We start from the raw sequence: 24,096 nt of genomic DNA, 5'->3' as shown, positions 1-24,096 counted from the left end.
GAGGAGCTGTTCCATTCACTGTCTTCAATAAAGTCTTCCCCCTGTAAGAACTTTGGTCAGCTTATTTATTTTATGTATTAGAGTCATCTAATACATAGGCAACTACCCAAGAATAGTTTAGCCAAATACAGCAAAATCTAACACTCACTATGTGATGGCGTAGGCCTTTCCTCTCCTGTTCTTTAAAGGAGAGACAGAAGGCGGAAACAAACTTGTCCAGTTTTTCAGCATGGCGGCCCAAAAACTCCCTCACATCCTCAATATTTTTCAGACAGTACGGAGCAGGAACAGAACCCAACTCCTCTGCTGGAAAAAAAAAAAAAAGTCATTTGCACCGTGTCCAGCAAAACAATCCATTTACATTATTATACTGCATGTTTGGTACAGCATGTGTTAGACCTTTGCATCATCGCCATTTATAACTACTGAGTGCACAAAAAATGGTCCTGAAAGAGGTGTACGCAACTTCGTAGGCAAAAGTTGGTATTTTTAAAAAACTAGATATTTTCTGCTACTATTTTTACAAGCTCATTTTAGAGGCCAAGAAATTTTGCGACATTTTAATATGCATTGCCATTCATGGCGTAATTTGCATGAACACGGGTAAATGTGGGAGTGTATAGTGTATTTAGTGCCAATTTTTGTGCATAAAGTTTAATAAATCGCAATCTTTGTTTGCTATTTTCAGCTTTCCTGCATACATATACTTCTAGTACATATTCTACATTTACTTTATGAATGAGAGCTCGGGTATGTTGGTATCTTGAGTAATTAATGAATCAAAAGCCCCTTTCACACAGTGATACCGGTAAATATCTGGAAAATTTCCGGAAAGACTTTACCGGTATATTGAAAAAAGCGCTGTTCACACAGGCGAGGACGTTACGGAAATTTTCCGGAAAAGAGCATTCACACATCCATTCCAAAATACCGGTAAATTCTGACATCACTCACCACAAATGAGCTTTAAACGGCTGCGCTTGTATTTGTAAACATTTGACTAAATTACAAACTCTGTGGATGATCAATATTGTGAACAACTTTCGCAGGATCACTTTCGCATGTCGAGATGTTCATAATATGTGCGTGTGCAGGCGCTCACAGGCTGTTTCACAGGCACACGCAAAGCTTGAAGGTAAACAAACAACGGCTTATCATAAGCATCTCATCGATGATTATTTACACAGGTGGCATTAAGAAGAACATATAAACGTGATCTGACTAACTTCTAGCAGCTAAATGTGTCTGGAAAAATATTCAAAGGCTTTTATCCTCACAAACCGCGCGGACGTAAATGCGTCTGACTGTTGTGATTGGCTAAAGCAGACGTCTCACGTCAGCACGTTCTAGACGTGCACGCGCTTATTACGGGAATCTTCCTTCTGCATTAACACAGCGCAGCATTGCGGCAAATTGCCGGTAATGTTACAACTTCTCTTTCCGGAAAATAGCCAGAACGAATTTACCGGTATTTTCAAAAAGGACCTGTTCACACATACAACCTTTCCGGAAAATTGCCGGCAATTTTCCGGAAAGGTCTGTATGTGTGAAAGGGGCTACTTTCATTTGAATTTAATTCTTAGAACATCTCACAAAGATTTTGCATACTAAATAACAACTTCACACAACTTACTGTTACAGTTTAAGTCGTTTTTTAGCTGTAGCGCCACCTAGTGGCAGAATTTTACAACATTTGGTGCATGTCCCCAGAATGTCCTGTTGTTCATGTCTAATGTTTCATTAGGTTTGGACATTGCCTTCGGCTGAAACTGACTAATTAGTAAAAATGTGTGCTGCCTGACCAATTATTTGCCTATAAAACGCTTAATTTAGTTATTCTTAATTAGGAATTATGTTGAATTGTACTATAGGATGAAATGTATGGCAAAAATTAACCAGGCAAATGTAGTAATATCAATAAATAATCCCAATATGATCAAAAACTATGCATAAATGACTTGAAAAAAATATGCACATGGAAATAGGTTTATAGAACTTTAAACAGATGTGTTACAAACAAATTACCAGGAATGTGGTCAGATTCGAAGGGCCGTGCGATGCACAGTATACTGTAGGCCTGCTCTTTCTCATTGTAGAAGGTCTCCTCAAACAGGATGGGGACAGAGATAGGATTGGGCAAACCTGCACTCAGGTGGACCCGGTTATTGTTTATAGACACTTCCTAGAGAATTCATCACATAAAACCGTCGCTTAGTTAAAGTCAGCATCCTGAAATTAATCTCTGAATGATAAGATTTTTTTTTTTTTACACACCTTTCCATCTACAGTCTGGTAACCCTGCTCGGAAGGTTGAAGAACGTATCCGTCAAACTGAGCTGCAGTAAAAGAGCCCGTTGGTAAACTTCCACAACACGGTACCAGGATCTAAAGGAACATGACACAAAGATTAACTTCAGTATCTGAGTCGCTAGGATATACAATAAAGATGATGCATGCTGTGCGTTCCAAATAGCATATATCAACCTCCGAAGGACACTTCAGAGTGAAAATAATAATAATAAAAACAACAACAAATTATTATTATTATTACATAAACAAAAAATAAATAATAATGATAATAATAATAATAGTATTATGAGTATTAACAACAACATTAATGATAATAATAATAATAATAATAATAATGTTAGTAGTATAAATAAAATAAAAATAAAAACGACAACAAATTATTATTATAAAAATATTATTATTATTATTATTATTATTATTATACAAATACCATAATACTAGTAATAACAACAAATTATTATTATTATTATATAAACATATTAATAATAATAATAATATTATGAGTATTATCAACAACATTAATAATAATAATAATAATAATAATAATAATAATGTTAGTAGTATAAATAAAATAAAAATAAAAACGACAACAAATTATTATAAAAATAATAATATTATTATCATATTTTTATTACCATAATACTAGTATTAACAACAAAAAACAAATTATTATTATTATTATTATTATTACTACATAAACATCATAATAATAATAATAATAATAATAATAATAATAATAATGTTAGTGGTATAATTAATAATAAACAAAATAACCACAACAACAAATGATTATTATAAAAAATATTATTATTATTATACAAATACTATAATACTAATATTAACAACAGCAACAACAACAACAACAACAACAACAAACTATTTTATTATTATTATTATTATTATAATTATTATTATTATTATTATTATTATTATTATTATTATTATTATATGTGTATATAAACATTATTATCATTATTATTAATCATAATGCTAGTATTATTAGTATTTATAACAACAACAACAACAACAACAACAACTTAATATAATATTAATAATAATAATAATCATTATTATTATTTTTGTTATTATACATAAATATAATATTATAATCATTATTATTAATCATAATAGTAATAATATTAGTATTTATAACAACAACAAATTTTTATTATTATCATTTTATTTCATATAAACATAATTATTATTATTAATCTTAATACTTTTACTAGTATTATTACTAACAACAACAACAACAACAACACCTTCATGTTGTGTCATGTTGTCATGTTTTAACAACACAAAAGTAAACAGCAGACAAAACAACCCTGTAAATGTCAGACTAAAATGAAGACTTTCAAATACCCATTTCCTCATTTTTGACCCAACAAAGTAAAACCTCCATTTTTAATAAGATCTGCTTGCTCTGGTTTCCCCAGGACAACAAAACTCAGTCGCTTGGCTAAACTGAACTTCTCACATCTCCCACATAAAAGAATCACTTGATGCACACAGAATCTCCTCCTGACCGCATGCCAACTGACCAGAGTCACATGAATGAATACATGACTAATTCCGCTCCACAATTCAATCCCTTCATCATCCCTTTCAGAGATCAACATGCAAACATTATACACTTCTGCTCGGTTTAGTGCTGAAGAAGTATCATTGATATAAAGCAACTCACAATGCCATGGAGCTCTGCCACCCGGCTGCACAGGTCCGGTCTGTGTTTCTCCAGAGCCTGGTAAAAAGGGTTTTTCAGGATATTCTCATCATACACAGCCATATGTGTCCCAAACTCCAGCTCCTTGCAGAAAGAAAGACACAAAGCAGGAGAATGTAAAGGAATTTTAGAAATGTCAAGAGGTGGGGGAGTTGAGCTAAACTGGATTAGCATTAGAAATCCATCTCGCACAGATTACGTCTGTTTTTTTTCCCCCTGATTGTATTTTGAACTCTGCAAAGCTGCTTTTATTTCATTATGAAGTGGTTAATTAAACATTAAAAAGCAGGTTGTATTTTATAGTGTCCTGATATTGTGATAGGACAGATTTAAATGATGTCAGAAGGATTAATTTTCTCTATGCCTTTGCTAGATTAATTGTGTGATGATTTTGATGTAGTTTTCGAAGGTCTGGTGTAATTAAATCAAGGTTTTTCAGATCTCAGTATAAGTATGTCTTAGTCTTAAGGATGTCTATAATCTAGTGTGCTCCAAAACAGTGACACAATTAGCATTGAGAAAATATAAATATTTAAAGTTTGCCACTTTTACCTGAATAGATTAGACATCACCTCATCTCATCAAATCAGATGCTCTGCCTTTCAAAATAATCCCAATCAATCTAAAAGCGTGAATTCTTTCCATTTAAGTCATCTGATGAAACTGTATTCATATGGATGCTCGGAGATCGGACAATGATCCCATTTAATAATTCGATTGGTATATTCGCTGATCTGGCCGATCTCATGAACCGATCGCAGGTTTTTTTTTATGCATTTACAAACAGAAGAGGGTGCACGTGTGCACCTGGGTTATACATACAGCAGCTACTGCATACATTTAGGCCTTTTTACGTAGAACAACTGAGAGTTCTGTGTTTTAACAATATTTGAAATTAATAAAAACCTGGCTGGAAATATTAGATGAATAAAAAATAAAAAAATTATTTATTAACATGAATAACTTTGTAATTTACATATTGCAATAAGCAGTATTTTATTTAATTTTAGTAAGCAAATAATATAGTATTTATATAAAGGATTTATAGTTGTGCATCTTAATTTCTTATGCATCAAATGTGCGCTCCAAACCTTTTCTTGATGGAGACTTGTTGAATTCTTCTTTCATCATTTGCAAGGTTTCCAAATTGCAATGTTAGCAAATTTTCCTACTATTCTTTACTGTGCTATCTATTTTGTTCTGTAAAGCTGCTTGACAATGACATGTTCACACCTAAATGGTTAAAGAGACATGCTTGAGGGATTATATGCAGCATTCTTCATGTATTTTCTTATGTAAGAAGAGATGTCCACTTAAGTATCATACGTAGAGGGAAAAAATGCATTATAAAGCCAATGCGCCTTATGCATTATAAAGTATCATAATCAGTACTTGGTATTGGACGATCACTATGACACTGAATCAGTACTCTGATCAGAGCATCCCTGAGAGAGATATATATATATATATATATATATATATATATATATATATATATATATATATATATATATATATATATATATATATATATATATATATATATTTTTTTTTTTTTTTTAAATATAGGTAAATAGTAAATATAGGTAATATTACCTATTTATTTTAAATATTTAGAATTTATATACATTTAAATTCATGCAAAAAAATAAAAACAAAGATATTACAAAAAACAAAACTGTAAAATTTTATATATACATTTAGTTTCTCTGGATTTGTACATTTTTATTCCCTATTTTCCTCTGACATAAATTTGGGCTGTTTTGGACCGTCATTATTTGTTATTTTGCCAAATAAAGAGCTCATTTTCCTGAGTGGTCACAAATAAAAGACATGGGTCGGGGTAAGAACTTACACAAACAGCTATTATTCATTTAGTCTTTTTCCTTCCACTTAGTCCCTTTATTCATCAGGAGTCACCCCAGCAGAATGAACCGCCAACATCTCCAGCATATGTTTTACACAGCGTATGTCCTTCCAGCCGCAACCCAGTACACTACGGCCCATTTAGTTGATCAATTCCCCTATAGCGCATGTGTTTGGACTGTGAGCAAACTGGATCACCCGGAGGAAACCCATGCCAACATTAGGAGAACATGCAAACTCCACACAGAAATGCCAACTGACCCAGCCGGGACTCAAACCAGTGACCTTGTTGCTGTGAGGTGACAGACAGTGCTAATCACTGAGCCGCTGTGTCACACAATCAGCTATTAATCACATGTAATTTCAAATCAATGCTTCAATAAATTCAAATTGTTCGACAAACAAGCAAACAGATTAAAAAAAAACATCTTCTTCCCTTCTGTGTCAAATCAGCTGAATCATCCTGAAAATGAGATTCCCTTCAACACACTGCGATGGACAGTAAACACCATCGTAACCACAGAAACGGAGGCAGCCAACAACAAACTTTCCTCTGTCTGACCATAAACACGACATTAGCTTGAAAAGTCTTCTTGATTTCATCTTGAAATTTCCGCTCGCTGATATATTTCTAAACGGAGGCGGTCGAGTGTCTCGCTGCAGGAATTCCCCATTCTGCTCGGAGTGGGAAATAAAGACAGTTTCATTCTGCTCACTTCCTAAAAATATGACAAAGACTGCACAGGCCTAATTTGATGAATCTTAGAAACTAACAAGGGGATATACTGCATCCAAATTGGACTTATTTGTTTGTTTGTGTAATGCTCTGTATGAATTACAGCTATATTCACAGCAAAATCAAAAAGGTAAAAAATTCAGTTATTTGCGCAGTAAGAAAAAAAGAAGAAAAATAGAGAAAGCAAGAAAAAAAGCTCTATTTTAATGATCTAGGCACAATAAAGCTCATGGCACACAAGCATTAATGCTGTGTCTTAATGCAATTTTGCTATTTTAGGGACAGATACACTCGGCGCATGGTCTAACAGGGCTGTGCTTATTCTCTTAATGAGTTCTGGGTGGGTTTTGAGCATAATGTACATTAAACCAATCAGAGTCTCGTCTCTCATTCCCTTTAAGAGTCAGCTGCGTTACACCATGGTGCATTGGCTACTTACATGGCGGACTTTGTAAGTGTAAAAACTGAACGCTTCACCAGCGAAAAAACAGTTAAACAGAGCATCTGCAGCGCGAGAATAAAGAACAAGCCTCCTCCATTCAGGCTCTTTACTTTACTCCTTAACTTTAGTGGAGCAGGGAAACGGTGGAAACTCACTCCACTGAAGACATTTATAGCCTAGATATTTAATTTTGCTGGTAAGCACAAAGATTTACTTAAAAACTATTTCTAAATTCAGTTCTAATCTCCAGTAAAAGGAAAAATTAACAATAATAACAAAGCGTGGTCAACAAACTGATCCAAACACACGTCCTATTCTTATGCCCCATATGGTGATGCAGACATCTTAAAACCTCACGTGGACAAACCTACACTTGAGTTTATTAAAACTAATATAAATCTGCATATAATAAATAATACTGCTAACAACAACAACTTTATACAGTTGCAGATTGTTATGAATAAACTGAAAAAGCCCCCTGAGGTGAAGGAATGGGGGCAGTGGTGTATATTGATGTAGAAAATAATAAATTGTAACATTAATCCTTTAATAGTTTTCATCTGTAAAGATATTTGTGTGTTGCTGCTGTACATCCTGTGTGTATTCAGCAATGTGTAAGCATTTTTGGACGTGCATAGGCGCATAACTAACATGCTCTGCAATGGACTTTAAAGCAGCTTTTAGACTGTCAATGGCTCGATTGCAGTTCTTCAAAATAGCAATGCTCTAACAATGCACCTTAACACACCTCCTTTCCAGCATTCCCATGAGTCCTCAGAGTGGTGCAAATGGATTGTCTATTTAAACAACATGGCACAAAATGAGAAAATTTGTGTTGCGCTGATCTGAAAATAGCAACAAATTGTGCCAAACATGTCTTGAGCCTTATTGCGCCAGATGTATGATAGGGCCCAGAAGAAAGCAAGCAAGAAAAAATTATTAAAAAGATAAAAAAAATAAAAGTAAAAAGAAAGAGAGAGAGAGAGAGAGAGAGATGAAGAAAGAATTAAAGAAATAATTAGAGGAAAAACTAAAAAGTTACATTTTTTTAAATAAAATTGATTAAAAACCTTGGCAAAAAATATAAAATATATCGGCAAATATTTTACTAATATAAGCCTCAGTCAATTAATATTTACAAAAAAAAAAAAAAAAAAAAAAATAATAATAATAATAATAATAATAATAATAATAATTAAATAAATATATATATATATATATATATATATATATATATATATATATAATAATCATATATTATAAATAATGTATATTAAATATATAAAAAATTAATAATTATAAAATAATAAATAAGTCTTTGACATCTCGTATGTATAGATTAGTCACTTATATTAATCAAAATGAAACCAATGGTTCATCACAATTTTACAAGAAACAAATATAAATAAAGTATTATAATAATTATTTTTTTTTGCATTGCACCATAATTTTCACACATTTCCAACCAGTCAACACTTGTTTAGGATTAAAAATCATTACCAGTACGAGAGTAATCCACCCAATGTTTAACCTTAAAACACTGAACTACACATCACTACAGCAGACCCAGCTAAGAGGATTGATCATGAACTAGCAGGTACAGATTCAGCTGAAGTTTTACTCACATATTTATGAAGGTTAAGAAGAGTTTTCGACACCATGTACAATTTCATCTTTAAATCCATCAAATGACGAATGAGGAAGAGGAACGCCATGAGGATGAAGAGGCTCAGGGCGTCCAGGCAAAGATTAAAGCATCACATGGCGGCTCTGAGGGGTCAAGGCCAAACGCCTGATCATATTCCAGCCCTCAATCTGGGCATCATGGGAGGACTGTCTGCCGAAAGCCTGAAGAATGTGAAATCTGCCATGTGATCTGTTCCTCCGGGCCACAACAAACTGGGCTGAGGGGGAACCGTGCTAATCTGAGCCTTACAGCGATTTCACTTTTACGGTTGACATTCAACAGACCGGAGACATCCAATGGCAACAGGACACGCCTTTCCATATTAAATCCATTCACAATTAGGTTTTCGCTTGATGTCCAAATGCCAGGCCACAAATAAATTCAAGCAATTCATTTACAACTTGTGCACAAAAAACAAAGCTTATGCTACATAGAATGGCTCAAAGAGGTTTGGTTTTAAACTTTGACTATTTATTAAAGCATCTGGCTTCTTTTAAAGCTGTTGTCTTTAATGTTAGCTGCATTTTTTTTAATATGTGGAAAAAAGCCTGTATCATAGCATGCAGATTGCTAAAATGCAGGAAGGAGTAGCATTGATTCACTTGTGGATTTTTATAAACAGACTTCAGTCTGACAGAAATGTTTCTATATATCTGATTATTTGCTTTGTTTATTGGGAATACGAAGATTATAAGAGGCCACTTAACGTAAAATACTAAATAAATACTAAGCAAATGCTAAATAAGGAACTACTAAGTAAACTCTACTTGAAAGTTAAGTACTACATGCTAATCTCAGGCTAAATTGGGGAAAAAAAAAAAAAAAAAAAACTCTCCTCAAATGTCTTGCAGAGACCCCTAGGGCTCTATGTTTTGGATCTTTCCAGTTCTCTATCAATATGCGTTTAATTTTAAGCTGATGACAACCATATCAACAAAAAGTATGCTATAAAATATGTGCATGTGCACTTGTCTGTCTTACGTCGCAGGATTTGCAATGTTCAGTCTATATAATAATGTACCATTTGCATATGAGGTCTGTGACTGTGTGAGCAGTTTAAAAGCTTATCATCATTCTTATTCTTATTTATTATTCAACTACTGCACCTGATTACTGTTAGACTTATATAAATAAATAAATAAAATTGTTTGTTTTAACTGGTGCCAGACAGGCTCGCCAAAACTGGACAATAGAAGATTGGAGAAACGTTGCTGCTCTGATGAGTCTCCATTTCTGCTGACACATTCGGATGCTCGGCTCAGAGTTTGGCCTTAACAACATGAAAGCATGGATCATCCTGCCTTGTATCAGCGGTTCAGGCTGCTGGTGGTGGTGGTGGTGTAATGGTGTGGGGGAGATTTTCTTGGCACAATTTGGGTTCATTAGTACCAATTGAGCATGGTGTCAACGCCACAGCCAACCTGAGTATTGCTGCTGATCATGTCCATCCATTTATGAGCACAGTCTCTCCATCTTCTGATGGCTACTTCCAGCAGGATAACGCACCATGTCATAAAGCTTCAATCATCTCAGACTGGTTTCTTAAAAATGACAATGAGTTCACTGTGCTCAAATGGCCTCTACAGTCACCAGAGCTCAATCCAATAGAGCAGCTTTGGGATGTGGTGGAACGGGAGATCAGCATCATGGATGTGCAGCCGACAAATCTGCAGCAACTGTGTGATGCTATCATGTCAATATGAAGCAAAATCTGAGGAATATTTCCAGTGCCTTGTTGAATCTATGAAGGATTAAGGCAGTTCTGAGGGCAAAAGAGGCTCCAAACGGGTACCAGTCAGGCGTACCTAATAAAGTGGCCAATGAGAGTATATTGCAGCCAAAATTTCGTGAAGAACTAGTTGGATCTTAACGTTACTTGTTTATATTTTGAACGTGCAATTAAATAAAAGTTGCTTAGTAATGAAGCAGCAACGAATACTTGATAAGACATACGTTTTCCCTTTATAACATGATCACGTGCCTCAGCACAAAAATCTATATGACAAATACAAGCAGAGCATTGTGCATATTTTACAAAACTACTCACCACAAACAAAGTCGTTGTTGCTAAACAGCATCTCATGCTAAAACGTTAACGCTATAATAAATATGGAAAATAAAGGTATCGTCATATATTCAAGCACATGTTCTCACATGATATGCATATGATAGACTCAGAAATAACTATCTGGTCTATGTTCAGATCACACATGCCATGTAATTTAATTATAAGCGTAAAAACAATCCAAAAGATCAGCATTTAACGACAGATGGAAGAAATAGCAACCGAAGCTAACTAGTTAGCCAAACACAAAACATAATAAACAACGAAAACTGCACGGGTTAAACGCTAGACTGCGGTTTATAACTGATTAGCCGTGTATAAATACACATTTCGTTAATACAGCGAATAAATGACAAAATAAAACAATTTATTCTGTGGTTTCATATCAGTGGCTCAGAGTCGCAATTGCTAACAGTTCTAAAACGAGAGGGAATACACTCATATTTGACTTTAACACTTGCTTGAAATATGAAATATTGTTCATCTTACCTCATATGATTATGTACAGGTGGATAAAGTGGCAAACTGAACATTTATTGGAGTTTGGCAGCGAATGTAAAACATTTCAGACAACTGCCGTCACAATCACGAACAGATGATCACTCCAAACTGACACGGACCAATCAGAGCGGAACTCGATATCGCCTTGGCCAATCAATAGGCGTCTGTTAGGTTTACATCACGTGACATCTGGAAGCGTTTCCCTCAGGGTTAACTAAATCTTTGTTTAATTTTTACACATACTTTAAGTCATTTGATTTGCCTTTTAATAAGAATAATAATAATAAAACAATGACATTAAGTAATGCGGAATGTTCATTTTTAATTCACGGCAAAATGAAACACCCGGACAAACAGCGCTCCCTGGTGTAAAACTCCAAAACCTTGCAAACAAAATAGGATGAAAATAATAATAATAATAATAATAATAATAATAATAATAATAATAATAATAATAATAATAATAATATTATATTATATACATACATGCATGCATGCATGCATACATACATACACACATACATATATATACACACACACACACACACACACACTCATTCTTCTTCTGACTTTATTTTTTATTAATTTTATTTGTATTTTAGAGTAAGTAACATTGGCATGTCTGTCCTAAATATCATTTTCATTCATGTCTTGTTGATCTGTAATTAAATGAATTTTTTTAGTTATTTATATGACTTTTTACCTATAAATGAATATAATTTTGGTTTTGAATTATAGTCATCCTCAATAATAATAGTAACAATAAATAACAATAAAAAAATTATTATTATTATTATAGTAATAAAAATAATCATATTTGTTCATTAATTTTTCCTCAGCTTTTATTTATCGGGGGTTGCCACAGCGTAATGAACTGCCAACTATTACAGGATAAGTTTTGCACGTCGCAGCATATGCGGATGCCCTTCCAGCTGCAACCCAGTACTAGGACTCATCCATACACACTCATTCACACACATACACTATGGACAATTTAGCTTACCCAATTCCCCTACGGTGCATGTGTTTGGACTGTGAAGGAAATCGGAGCACCCGGAGGAAAGCCACGGCAACACGGGGAGAACATGCAAACTCCACACAGAAACGCCAACTGAGCCAGCCGGGACTCGAACCAGCGACCTTCTAGCTGTGAGACCATCATGTTGCGCAATAATAATAAAGATGATGTCGGATTGTAGTGTTTGAAGGACCATTTCCCTTGAGTCCTAAGAAGATATAAACAAACAAAAATAACATTTAGAAAGTAACATTTTAATATCTTTTATTTGAAAAGAAATCCCCCTAATTAACTGTTGTTATAACCAGCAGACTCCGGCATCACTGCAATAAACAAACGTTAAATGAAACCGAAACCACAATACAAACAGACACCATCTGCAAAACTTGTAAAGCTTCTGCATACATACCTGTGAGTGTCAATCTACTGCCCCCGCTGATGGTGTGCAAAAGTCCTCACTTAAAGTTTCAATGTCTCCCCGAACCACACTGTAGATAAAGTAAAAGAAAACACATGTAATACCCCTCAACCAGCTAACCACAGCACCACACAAACCGGTCCTACCTTTCACCCTGGAGATAGTAGAGACGTCACTCCCCAAAGACTCACAGATGTGCATAGCTCAGTGTCAAAGCAGTCTTTTACACACCCTGAATACACTAATTAAAGGATCCAGCCACAATATAGCGCTGGTCGGTCGCATCACTACAATCATAATAAACACTGAAGTGACATAATAAAATGTTTACTACTCTGGCTTTTTTTCTTGATCTCTTCTTCTTAGGGGTCAATGCTTCCTCTTAGGTTAGGTTGCAGCTTATTTTCTGGCTGTAGTTTGTGAGGTGCCACAGTAAGTGAGAGAAACTGGCCCTCAGCACAACACCCTTGAGCAGCTGATCTGGACCCCAGCCCACAATCACCCACCAATTGAAGCATTCACCACTGAACTCCACTGAAGAGTGAGAGAACCTCGGGCAGGGATTCGCCATGGTCAGAGTGACGGAGCTGAGCGAGGGCGAGTGAGCGAGCGTCACCCCACCTGACGCCACGCGTCATTCTCATAGATATGTGTGGGCAAACAACTCTCACCACCATCCAGACAGCAACACACCAGGGGCCTCATGTACGAAGACTTGCGTTGAAATCAGACTAAAACATTGCTGTAAATACGGACAAAACTGTATATGTGCGTACGCAGTAAAAAAAATGCAGAATCACATGAATATTCTCTTTGTACATCCGAATGAACGTGAAACTGAGCGCAACATGCACGAGCGCAAAACTCCTCCCCCATATGAATATGCTAATGACTCTACTTTGGCAAAACCAAACGAAGAAGCGATGGCAAAAGCAAGCAAAAAGAGAAACTTTGAACAGAACGTGAACTGGAGGTGCGCCTATCGAAGGTAGACTGGAGAAAAGCGGTGTTATTTACATGTTTGTCCTCCAGAATTAATAACAATACAAAAAATAGAGTGGGGGAGTTTAGCTGACGCGGTTAACGCAGTGGGGTCTCATTGGACACCTCGTTGGAATGAGGTGAGTGAAAGTGGAGCAGACTTTATTCCCCACTACATATCAGATTTTGCCTACTCTTCATCACGAGGAAGACCAGTAGGAATCATTAATAAGTGTCTGCATCATCTTATATTTGCACATTCATTGAATGGAAATCTTTGATTCACGTTTGCATATGAATCTTTAGATGGCTTCTTTATAGCAATGTGTGTGCAGTCGATCACTCCGATTACATTGGGAAAACCGGCGATCGCTGCAAATTGCGCTTTAATGTTTGGCTGATCAACAGCATGGTATGGAAACCTTATAAACCTGCTAGACATGTGGATGAACCCGTCCCATACAGCTGCAGTTGCACAGCTCAAAGATACTTTGTAGTGTGCAATATAACATAATTGCCTCTAGGAGTCGCGAATGGAATTAAACAAAACACAAGAAATACACGTACGCCAGACATGAAGTCGCCGTGGATCAATGCACAGTCTCACGTTTATTTCATCGTTAGTAAATCCAAACGTGAGCATGAAACCCTACGCAAAGTTTTTGTGCATACGCAGCGCTGATACATGAGGCCCGAGGAGGAGCACAAAGCGGGTCATTTTAGTATTATTATTATTATTATTATTATCATTATTATTATTATTATTATTATTATTATTATTAAAAGTAATTTAATAGAAGATCTAGTCTCTAAATCCACTCAATTCATATTTTTGCTAAATGTTTAAACTACTTATTGAAAATGAGCTGGAGATTTTTAGGGAAAACTTAATTTTCTGAACTTAAAAATAATTGTTTTATGTTCAGTCTGCTTAACTTGATAGATTTGTGTTGGGACAGCATGAATTGTGTGAAATCTGTAATTTACACAGTTCACCACAAACTGATTCCAGTTTGCACATACATGAGGTCATGACTGTAAATAGACAATCTTTTGTTATAAGTGCTTACAAGTAATAATAATAACAGTGCTTATTAGTGTGTACGGCCTCACTGGAAGGAATGAGAATGCAGCCACGCTGACCTGAACGCCAAACACCCGCAGCATTCAGTCTCCCGTTAGCGGCACTGCAAAGCCCAAATAGTACAGGGCTGATGCAGCGTCTTATGGACCACGACTGGAGAGAGAGAGAGAGAGAGAGAGAGAGAGAGACAGAGAAGCAGCAAAACTTTTCCCTCGACGCTGATGCTGACAGTAACTGGTAGCAAATGAGCCTGCTGCAACCCTCCCGACTCCGGCATCACTGCAATAAACAAACGTTAAATGAAACCGAAACCACAATACAAACAGACACCATCTCCAAAACTTGTAAAGCTTCTGCATACATACCTGTGAGTGTCAATCTACTGCCCCCGCTGATGGCGTGCAAAAGTCCTCACTTAAAGGTTCAATGTCTCCCCGAACCACACTGTAGATAAAGTAAAAGAAAACACATGTAATACCCCTCAACCAGCTAACCACAGCACCACACAAACCGGTCCTACCTTTCACCCTGGAGATAGTCCAGACGTCACTCCCCAAAGACACACAGATGTGCATAGCTCAGTGTCAAAGCAGTCTTTTACACACCCTGAATACACTAATTAAAGGATCCAGCCACAATATAGCGCTGGTCGGTCGCATCACTACAATCATAATAAACACTGAAGTGACATAATAAAAGGTTTACTACTCTGGCTTTTTTTCTTGTTCTCTTCTTCTTAGGGGTCAATGCTTCCTCTTAGGTTAGGTTGCAGCTTATTTTCTGGCTGTAGTTTGTGAGGTGCCACAGTAAGTGAGAGAAACTGGCCCTCAGCACAACACCCTTGAGCAGCTGATCTGGACCCCAGCCCACAATCACCCACCAATTGAAGCATTCACCACTGAACTCCACTGAAGAGTGAGAGAACCTCGGGCAGGGATTCGCCATGGTCAGAGTGACGGAGCTGAGCGAGGGCGAGTGAGCGAGCGTCACCCCACCTGACGCCACGCGTCATTCTCATAGATATGTGTGGGGAAACAACTCTCACCACCATCCAGACAGCAACACACCAGGGGCCTCATGTACGAAGACTTGCGTTGCAATCAGACTAAAACATTGCTGTAAATACGGATAAATCTGTAAATGTGCGTACGTAGTAAAAAATGCCGAATCACATGAATTTTCTCTTTGTACATCCGAATGAACGTGAAACTGAGCGCAACATGCACGAGCGCAAAACTCCTCCCCCATATGAATATGCTAATGACTCTACTTTGGCAAAACCAAACGAAGAAGCGATGGCAAAAGCAAGCAAAAAGAGAAACTTTGAACAGAACGTGAACTGGAGGTGCGCCTATCGGAGGTAGACTGGAGAAAAGTGATATTATTTACATGTTTGTCCTCCGGAATTAATAACAATACAAAAAATAGAGTGGGGGAGTTTAGCTGACGCGGTTAACGCAGTGGGGTCTCATTGGACACCTCGTTGGAATGAGGTGAGTGAAAGTGGAGCAGACTTTATTCCCCACTACATATCAGATTTTGCCTACTCTTCATCACGAGGAAGACCAGTAGGAATCATTAATAAGTGTCTGCATCATCTTATATTTGCACATTCATTGAATGGAAATCTTTGATTCACGTATGCATATGAATCTTTAGATAGCTTCTTTATAGCAATGTGTGTGCAGTCGATCACTCCGATTACATTGGGAAAACCGGCGATCGCTGCAAATTGCACATTAATGTTTGGCTGATCAACAGCATGGTATGGAAACCTTATAAACCTGCTAGACATGTGGATGAACCCGTCCCATACAGCTGCAGTTGCACAGCTCAAAGATACTTTGTAGTGTGCAATATAACATAATTGCCTCTAGGAGTCGCGAATAGAATTAAACAAAACACAAGAAATACACGTACGCCAGACATGAAGTCGCCGTGGATCAATGCACAGTCTCACGTTCATTTCATCGTTAGTAAATCCAAACGTGAGCGTGAAACCCTACGCAAAGTTTTTGTGCGTACGCAGCGCTGATACATGAGGCCCGAGGAGGAGCACAAAACGGGTCATTTTAGTATTATTATCATTATTATTATTATTATTATTAAAAGTAATTTAATAGAAGATCTAGTCTCTAAATCCACTCAATTCATATTTTTGCTAAATGTTTAAACTACTTATTGAAAATGAGCTGGAGATTTTTAGGGAAAACTTAATTTTCTGAACTTAAAAATAATTGTTTTATGTTCAGTCTGCTTAACTTGATAGATTTGTGTTGGGACAGCATGAATTGTGTGAAATCTGTAATTTACACAGTTCACCACAAACTGATTCCAGTTTGCACATACATGAGGTCATGACTGTAAATAGACAATCTTTTGTTATAAGTGCTTACAAGTAATAATAATAACAGTGCTTATTAGTGTGTACGGCCTCACTGGAAGGAATGAGAATGCAGCCACGCTGACCTGAACGCCAAACACCCGCAGCATTCAGTCTCCCGTTAGCGGCACTGCAAAGCCCAAAAAGTACAGGGCTGATGCAGCGTCTTATGGACCACGACTGGAGAGAGAGAGAGAGAAGCAGCAAAACTTTTCCCTCGACGCTGATGCTGACAGTAACTGGTAGCAAATGAGCCTGCTGCAACCCTCCCGACTCCGGCATCACTGCAATAAACAAACGTTAAATGAAACCGAAACCACAATACAAACAGACACCATCTCCAAAACTTGTAAAGCTTCTGCATACATACCTGTGAGTGTCAATCTACTGCCCCCGCTGATGGCGTGCAAAAGTCTTCACTTAAAGTTTCAATGTCTCCCCGAACCACACTGTAGATAAAGTAAAAGAAAACACATGTAATACCCCTCAACCAGCTAACCACAGCACCACACAAACCGGTCCTACCTTTCACCCTGGAGATAGTCCAGACGTCACTCCCCAAAGACACACAGATGTGCATAGCTCAGTGTCAAAGCAGTCTTTTACACACCCTGAATACACTAATTAAAGGATCCAGCCACAATATAGCGCTGGTCGGTCGCATCACTACAATCATAATAAACACTGAAGTGACATAATAAAATGTTTACTACTCTGGCTTTTTTTCTTGTTCTCTTCTTCTTAGGGGTCAATGCTTCCTCTTAGGTTAGGTTGCAGCTTATTTTCTGGCTGTAGTTTGTGAGGTGCCACAGTAAGTGAGAGAAACTGGCCCTCAGCACAACACCCTTGAGCAGCTGATCTGGACCCCAGCCCACAATCACCCACCAATTGAAGCATTCACCACTGAACTCCACTGAAGAGTGAGAGAACCTCGGGCAGGGATTCGCCATGGTCAGAGTGACGGAGCTGAGCGAGGGCGAGTGAGCGAGCGTCACCCCACCTGACGCCACGCGTCATTCTCATAGATATGTGTGGGGAAACAACTCTCACCACCATCCAGACAGCAACACACCAGGGGCCTCATGTACGAAGACTTGCTTTGCAATCAGACTAAAACATTGCTTTAAATACGGACAAAACTGTATATGTGCGTACGCAGTAAAAAAAATGCAGAATCACATGAATATTCTCTTTGTACATCCGAATGAACGTGAAACTGAGCGCAACATGCACGAGCGCAAAACTCCTCCCCCATATGAATATGCTAATGACTCTACTATGGCAAAACCAAACAAAGAAGCGATGGCAAAAGCAAGCAAAAAGAGAAACTTTGAACAGAACGTGAACTGGAGGTGCGCCTATCGAAGGTAGACTGGAGAAAAGCGGTGTTATTTACATGTTTGTCCTCCAGAATTAATAACAATACAAAAAATAGAGTGGGAGAGTTTAGCTGACGCGGTTAACGAAATGGGGTCTCAAATGGACACCTCGTTGGAATGAGGTGAGTGAAAGTGGAGCAGACTTTATTCCCCACTACATATCAGATTTTGCCTACTCTTCATCACGAGGAAGACCAGTAGGAATCATTAATAAGTGTCTGCATCATCTTATATTTGCACATTCATTGAATGGAAATCTTTGATTCACGTTTGCATATGAATCTTTAGATAGCTTCTTTATAGCAATGTGTGTGCAGTCGATCACTCCGATTACATTGGGAAAACCGGCGATCGCTGCAAATTGCCCTTTGTTTGGCTGATCAACAGCATGGTATGAAAACCTTATAAACCTGCTAGACATGTGGATGAACCCGTCCCATACAGCTGCAGTTGCACAGCTCAAAGATACTTTGTAGTGTGCAATATAACATAATTGCCTCTAGGAGTCGCGAATAGAATTAAACAAAACACAAGAAATACACGTACGCCAGACATGAAGTCGCCGTGGATCAATGCACAGTCTCACGTTCATTTCATCGTTAGTAAATCCAAACGTGAGCGTGAAACCCTACGCAAAGTTTTTGTGCATACGCAGCGCTGATACATGAGGCCCGAGGAGGAGCACAAAGCGGGTCATTTTAGTATTATTATTATTATTATTATTATTATTATTATTATTAAATGTAATTTAATAGAAGATCTAGTCTCTAAATCCACTCAATTCATATATTTTTGCTAAATGTTTTAACTACTTATTGAAAATGAGCTGGAGATTTTTAGGGAAACTTAATTTTCTGAACTTAAAAATAATTGTTTTATGTTCAGTCTGCTTAACTTGATAGATTTGTGTTGGGACAGCATGAATTGTGTGAAATCTGCAATTTACACAGTTCACCACAAACTGATTCCAGTTTGCACAACATGAGGTCATGACTGTAAATAGACAAACTTTTGTTATAAGTGCTTACAAGTAATAATAATAACAGTGCTTATTAGGTGCTAATTCCTCATCTTAGGTTAGGTTGCAGATTATTTTCTGGCTATAGTTTGTGAGGTACCACGTTAAGCTAGCCAAACTGACTCTCAGCTCAACAACTGTGGAAAGCTGATCTGGACCCCAGCCCACCGCCACCCCCAATTGAAGCATTCACCACTGAACTCCACTTATGAGTGAGAGAACCTCGGGCAGGGATTCGCCATGGAAGAGTGACTGAGCTGAGCGAGGGTGAGTGAATGAGGGAGCGCCGCCCCATCCTGACGCTACGGGTCATTCCCAAAGATATGGTGTGGGGAGACAACTCTCACTACCATCCAGACAGACAAAACACGAGATTGAGGAACACCGAGGGTGTCAGTTTAGCATTATTATTACTACTACTACTACTACTTCTACTACTACTACTACTACTACTACTACTACTACTATTATTATTATTTAAAAGCAATTTAATAGAAGATCTAGTCTCAAAATCTACATATTTTTGCTACTTGTTCAAACTACTTTTTAAAATGAGCTTAAACAATTGTAGAGATTTGTTGGAGAAACTCGTTTTATTTTCAATCTACTTTTAGTTATGGTAACTTAATGGATTTGTGTTGGGAAAAAGATGAATAAATTATGTTGAACACTGCATATTTTAAAACATTTTTGGCCATGAATTTACTGCAAATATAGCCAAGAGTTTTTTTTATTAATGCTTGAAATGTAATTTCAAGAGTTCACACTTAGCTGATGATTGATAATAAAGCTTATTTGGCATGCTGTCCCGGGGGAGAGCCCTAAGCATTGGTGCAGCGGAGTATGTAAGCAGAGCGGAGCACCTCTAGTTACGGAGGTGCAATTCAAGTCATTGGTGCAGCGGAGTATGTAAGCGGAGCACCTCTAGTTACGGAGGTGCAATTCAAGTCATTAGTGCAGCGGAGTATGTAAGCAGAGCGGAGCACCTCTAGTTACGGAGGTGCAATTCAAGTCATTGGTGCAGCGGAGTATACAAGCGGAGCACCTCTAGTTACAGAGGTGCAATTCAAGTCATTGGTGCAGCGGAGTATACAAGCGGAGCACCTCTAGTTACGGAGGTGCAATTCAAGTCATTGGTGCAGCGGAGTGTTTAAGCGGAGCACCTCTAGTTACGGAGGTGCAATTCAAGTCATTAGTGCAGCGGAGTATGTAAGCAGAGCGGAGCACCTCTAGTTACGGAGGTGCAATTCAAGTCATTGGTGCAGCGGAGTATGTAAGCAGAGCGGAGCACCTCTAGTTACAGAGGTGCAATTCAAGTCAGTGGTGCAGCGGAGTATTTAAGCGGAGCACCTCTAGTTACAGAGGTGCAATTCAAGTCATTGGTGCAGCGGAGTATACAAGTGGAGCACCTCTAGTTACAGAGGTGCAATTCAAGTCATTGGTGCAGCGGAGTATACAAGCGGAGCACCTCTAGTTACAGAGGTGCAATTCAAGTCAGTGGTGCAGCGGAGTATTTAAGCGGAGCACCTCTAGTTACGGAGGTGCAATTCAAGTCATTGGTGCAGCGGAGTATACAAGTGGAGCACCTCTAGTTACGGAGGTGCAATTCAAGTCATTGGTGCAGCGGAGTATACAAGTGGAGCACCTCTAGTTACGGAGGAGCAATTCAAGTCATTAGTGCAGCGGAGTATACAAGCGGAGCACCTCTAGTTACGGAGGTGCAATTCAAGTCATTGGTGCAGCGGAGTATGTAAGCAGAGCGGAGCACCTCTAGTTACGGAGGTGCAATTCAAGTCATTAGTGCAGCGGAGTATACAAGCGGAGCACCTCTAGTTACGGAGGTGCAATTCAAGTCATTGGTGCAGCGGAGTATACAAGTGGAGCACCTCTAGTTACGGAGGTGCAATTCAAGTCATTGGTGCAGCGGAGTATACAAGCGGAGCACCTCTAGTTACGGAGGTGCAATTCAAGTCATTGGTGCAGCGGAGTATACAAGCGGAGCACCTCTAGTTACGGAGGTGCAATTCAAGTCATTGGTGCAGCGGAGTATTTAAGCGGAGCACCTCTAATTACGGAGGTGCAATTCAAGTCATTGGTGCAGCGGAGTATGGAAGCAGAGCGGAGCACCTCTAGTTACGGAGGTGCAATTCAAGTCATTGGTGCAGCGGAGTGTTTAAGCGGAGCACCTCTAGTTACGGAGGTGCAATTCAAGTCATTAGTGCAGCGGAGTGTTTAAGCTAAGCGGAGCACCTCTACAGTTGCCGAGGTGCAATGGAAGTCAGTGGTGCGGCGGAGTATTTAAGCTAAGCGGAGCACCTCTACAGTTGCCGAGGTGCAATGGAAGTCAGTGGTGCGGCGGAGTATTTAAGCTAAGCGGAGCACCTCTACAGTTGCCGAGGTGCAATGGAAGTCAGTGGTGCAGTGTTGAGGCAGAGAATTTAAGCTAAGCAGAGCACCTCTACAGTTGCCGAGGTGCAATGGAAGTCAGTGGTGCGGCGGAGTATTTAAGCTAAGCGGAGCACCTCTACAGTTGCCGAGGTGCAATGGAAGTCAGTGGTGCGGCGGAGTATTTAAGCTAAGCGGAGCACCTCTACAGTTGCTGAGGTGCAATGGAAGTCACTGGTGCAGTTGTGAGGTGGAGTATTTAAGCTAAGAGGAGCACCTCTACAGTTGCCGAGGTGCAATGGAAGTCAGTGGTGCGGCGGAGTATGTAAGCTAAGCGGAGCACCTCTACAGTTGCCGAGGTGCAATGGAAGTCAGTGGTGCGGCGGAGTATTTAAGCTAAGCGGAGCACCTCTACAGTTGCCGAGGTGCAATGGAAGTCAGTGGTGCAGTAGTGAGGCAGAGTATTTACGCTAAGCGGAGCACCTCTAGTTACGGAGGTACAATTGAAGTCAGTGGTGCAGCGGAATATTTAAGCCAAGCGGAGCACCTCTACAGTTGCCGAGGTGCAATGGCAAATCAGTGGTGCAGAGGTGCGTTGGAGAGTTTAAGCCAAGCAGAGCATCTCTACAGTTGCAGAGGTGTAAATGGAAGAGAGACTCTTCACTCTTTAATCTGCTCAACACAAACCAGATGGCATTTACATTTAACTTCAGCTAAATGGCACATGGTTAGCATGCAGCTAAACACAGGTGCTTCTTTGTCTTTGATCCCAGAGCATATTTAAATTGACAAATTAAAGGACTGTTGTCTGCGTCCAACCTCCATTCGATTGGTTTGAAGACACCAGGGACAAAATCCCTGCGCTGGGTGAAAAAGGTTCCAGTCATCTATGGGGAACAACAGTGGTCACTTCCATTGGTTGTGGTTGAGGGAGATAAACCTCCATTACTTAGGCATAAAAAAATTTTTAAACTAGGAGATTTTAGCCTGAGGTACATATCGCTGGCGAGTGTCACTTCATTCTGTGATGTCCTTGAAAATCAGAAAACTCTTTGGAGGTGGAAGAATCTCACCCTATCTTTCACAAACCAAGGGCTATTCCGTATGTCGTTAAAGATGCTGTAGATAAAGAGCTTGAGTGCTTAGAACAAAACATTATCTCTCAAGTTTGGAAGAATGATTGGACGGCAGCAATAGTGGTGGTGCCCAAGAAGGACAAGACACTAAGGCTATGTGGCGATTATAGTCACAGTGCATTCTCAAAGAATATCCGATACCGAATGCGGATGATCTTTTCGCCACCTTGGCAAGGGGAAAAGTTTTCAGTAAGACTGATTTGTCTTCTGCTTATCAACAGCTGGAGTTGGATGCTGAATCCAGGCAGTACCTTACTATAAACACACACACACACGGGATGGTTTGGGTACTAGGGATGCCACGGTTCGCAATATAATATTGAACCGTACGGTACAACCTCCACCTACGTGTTGCTGAGGCAACAGTACAAGGAAGCGCCGGCGTCTTTCAAATCTGTGGTGTGAGGACATTTCGGTTTTGCCAGGAAGCATAATTCCAATAAAAAAAAAAAAAAGTTAAAAAAAAGTGAACAAAAATATTGTAATGTGTTATTTTCAATGTGTGCAAGCATTGTTTTACATGTATAACCATGACTGCACATCTGCAGCGCCATCACCTTGCAATATCACTGTCTGAAGGCAGAATCGCAGAGAAGGTAATAAAGTCCTCCAAATAGCAACAATCCCTCGCTGAATTATTCAAGCAAACCATTGCCTTGCTTATGAAATTTCCACCACAACTGCAATTTTTCAACACACAATAGACCAGATCCTTCAGGGCCTTCAAAATGTAGTGTGTGTTATGGGTGACATTTGTGTCAGCTCCATCTTCCGAGGGACATCTAATTGTACTGGACAAGGTGCTGTCAAGTCGTAGGCAACATGGAGTGACCGTAAAGAAACCAAACTGTAAATTTCTCTGTAATTTTGTGGAATACTTGGGATACAAGATTGATGACAAAGGTTTGCATCCAACAGAGGACAAAGTGGAAGTGATTGTGAAGGCTCCTGCCCCTACCAATAA

General features: G+C 38.6%; 1 protein-coding gene across 7 annotated transcripts in view; it reads right to left on the bottom strand.

Annotated features, from left to right (window-relative positions):
- Positions 1-24,096, bottom strand: part of ankrd27 (ankyrin repeat domain 27 (VPS9 domain)) — a 61,454-nt gene that overhangs the window by 29,134 nt on the left and 8,224 nt on the right. For 2 of the 7 annotated variants that reach the window (XM_073943433.1, XM_073943432.1), the window contains exons 3-12: positions 17,585-17,663; positions 17,301-17,498; positions 15,197-15,275; positions 14,891-15,110; positions 12,758-12,836; positions 12,334-12,556; positions 3,995-4,117; positions 2,275-2,385; positions 2,026-2,182; positions 149-306 (exon numbers count right to left, since the gene is read on the bottom strand). In XM_073943433.1, the coding sequence (XP_073799534.1) occupies positions 149-306; positions 2,026-2,182; positions 2,275-2,385; positions 3,995-4,096 (528 nt within the window). In that variant the 5' untranslated portion in view covers positions 4,097-4,117; positions 12,334-12,556; positions 12,758-12,836; ... (2 more) ...; positions 17,301-17,498; positions 17,585-17,663. Of the gene's footprint in view, positions 1-148; positions 307-2,025; positions 2,183-2,274; positions 2,386-3,994; positions 4,118-8,702; positions 8,829-11,318; positions 11,444-12,333; positions 12,557-12,757; positions 12,837-14,890; positions 15,111-15,196; positions 15,276-17,300; positions 17,499-17,584; positions 17,664-24,096 lie in introns of those variants that run through there. The other 5 variants (XR_012400552.1, XM_073943429.1, XM_073943431.1 and 2 more) reach the window with 4 other exon arrangements.

This window comes from Danio rerio, chromosome 25 (assembly GCF_049306965.1).
Source record: "Danio rerio strain Tuebingen ecotype United States chromosome 25, GRCz12tu, whole genome shotgun sequence".
In the NCBI taxonomy this organism is placed as follows: Eukaryota; Metazoa; Chordata; class Actinopteri; order Cypriniformes; family Danionidae; genus Danio; species Danio rerio.
This window is presented reverse-complemented; position numbering and strand designations above follow the sequence as displayed.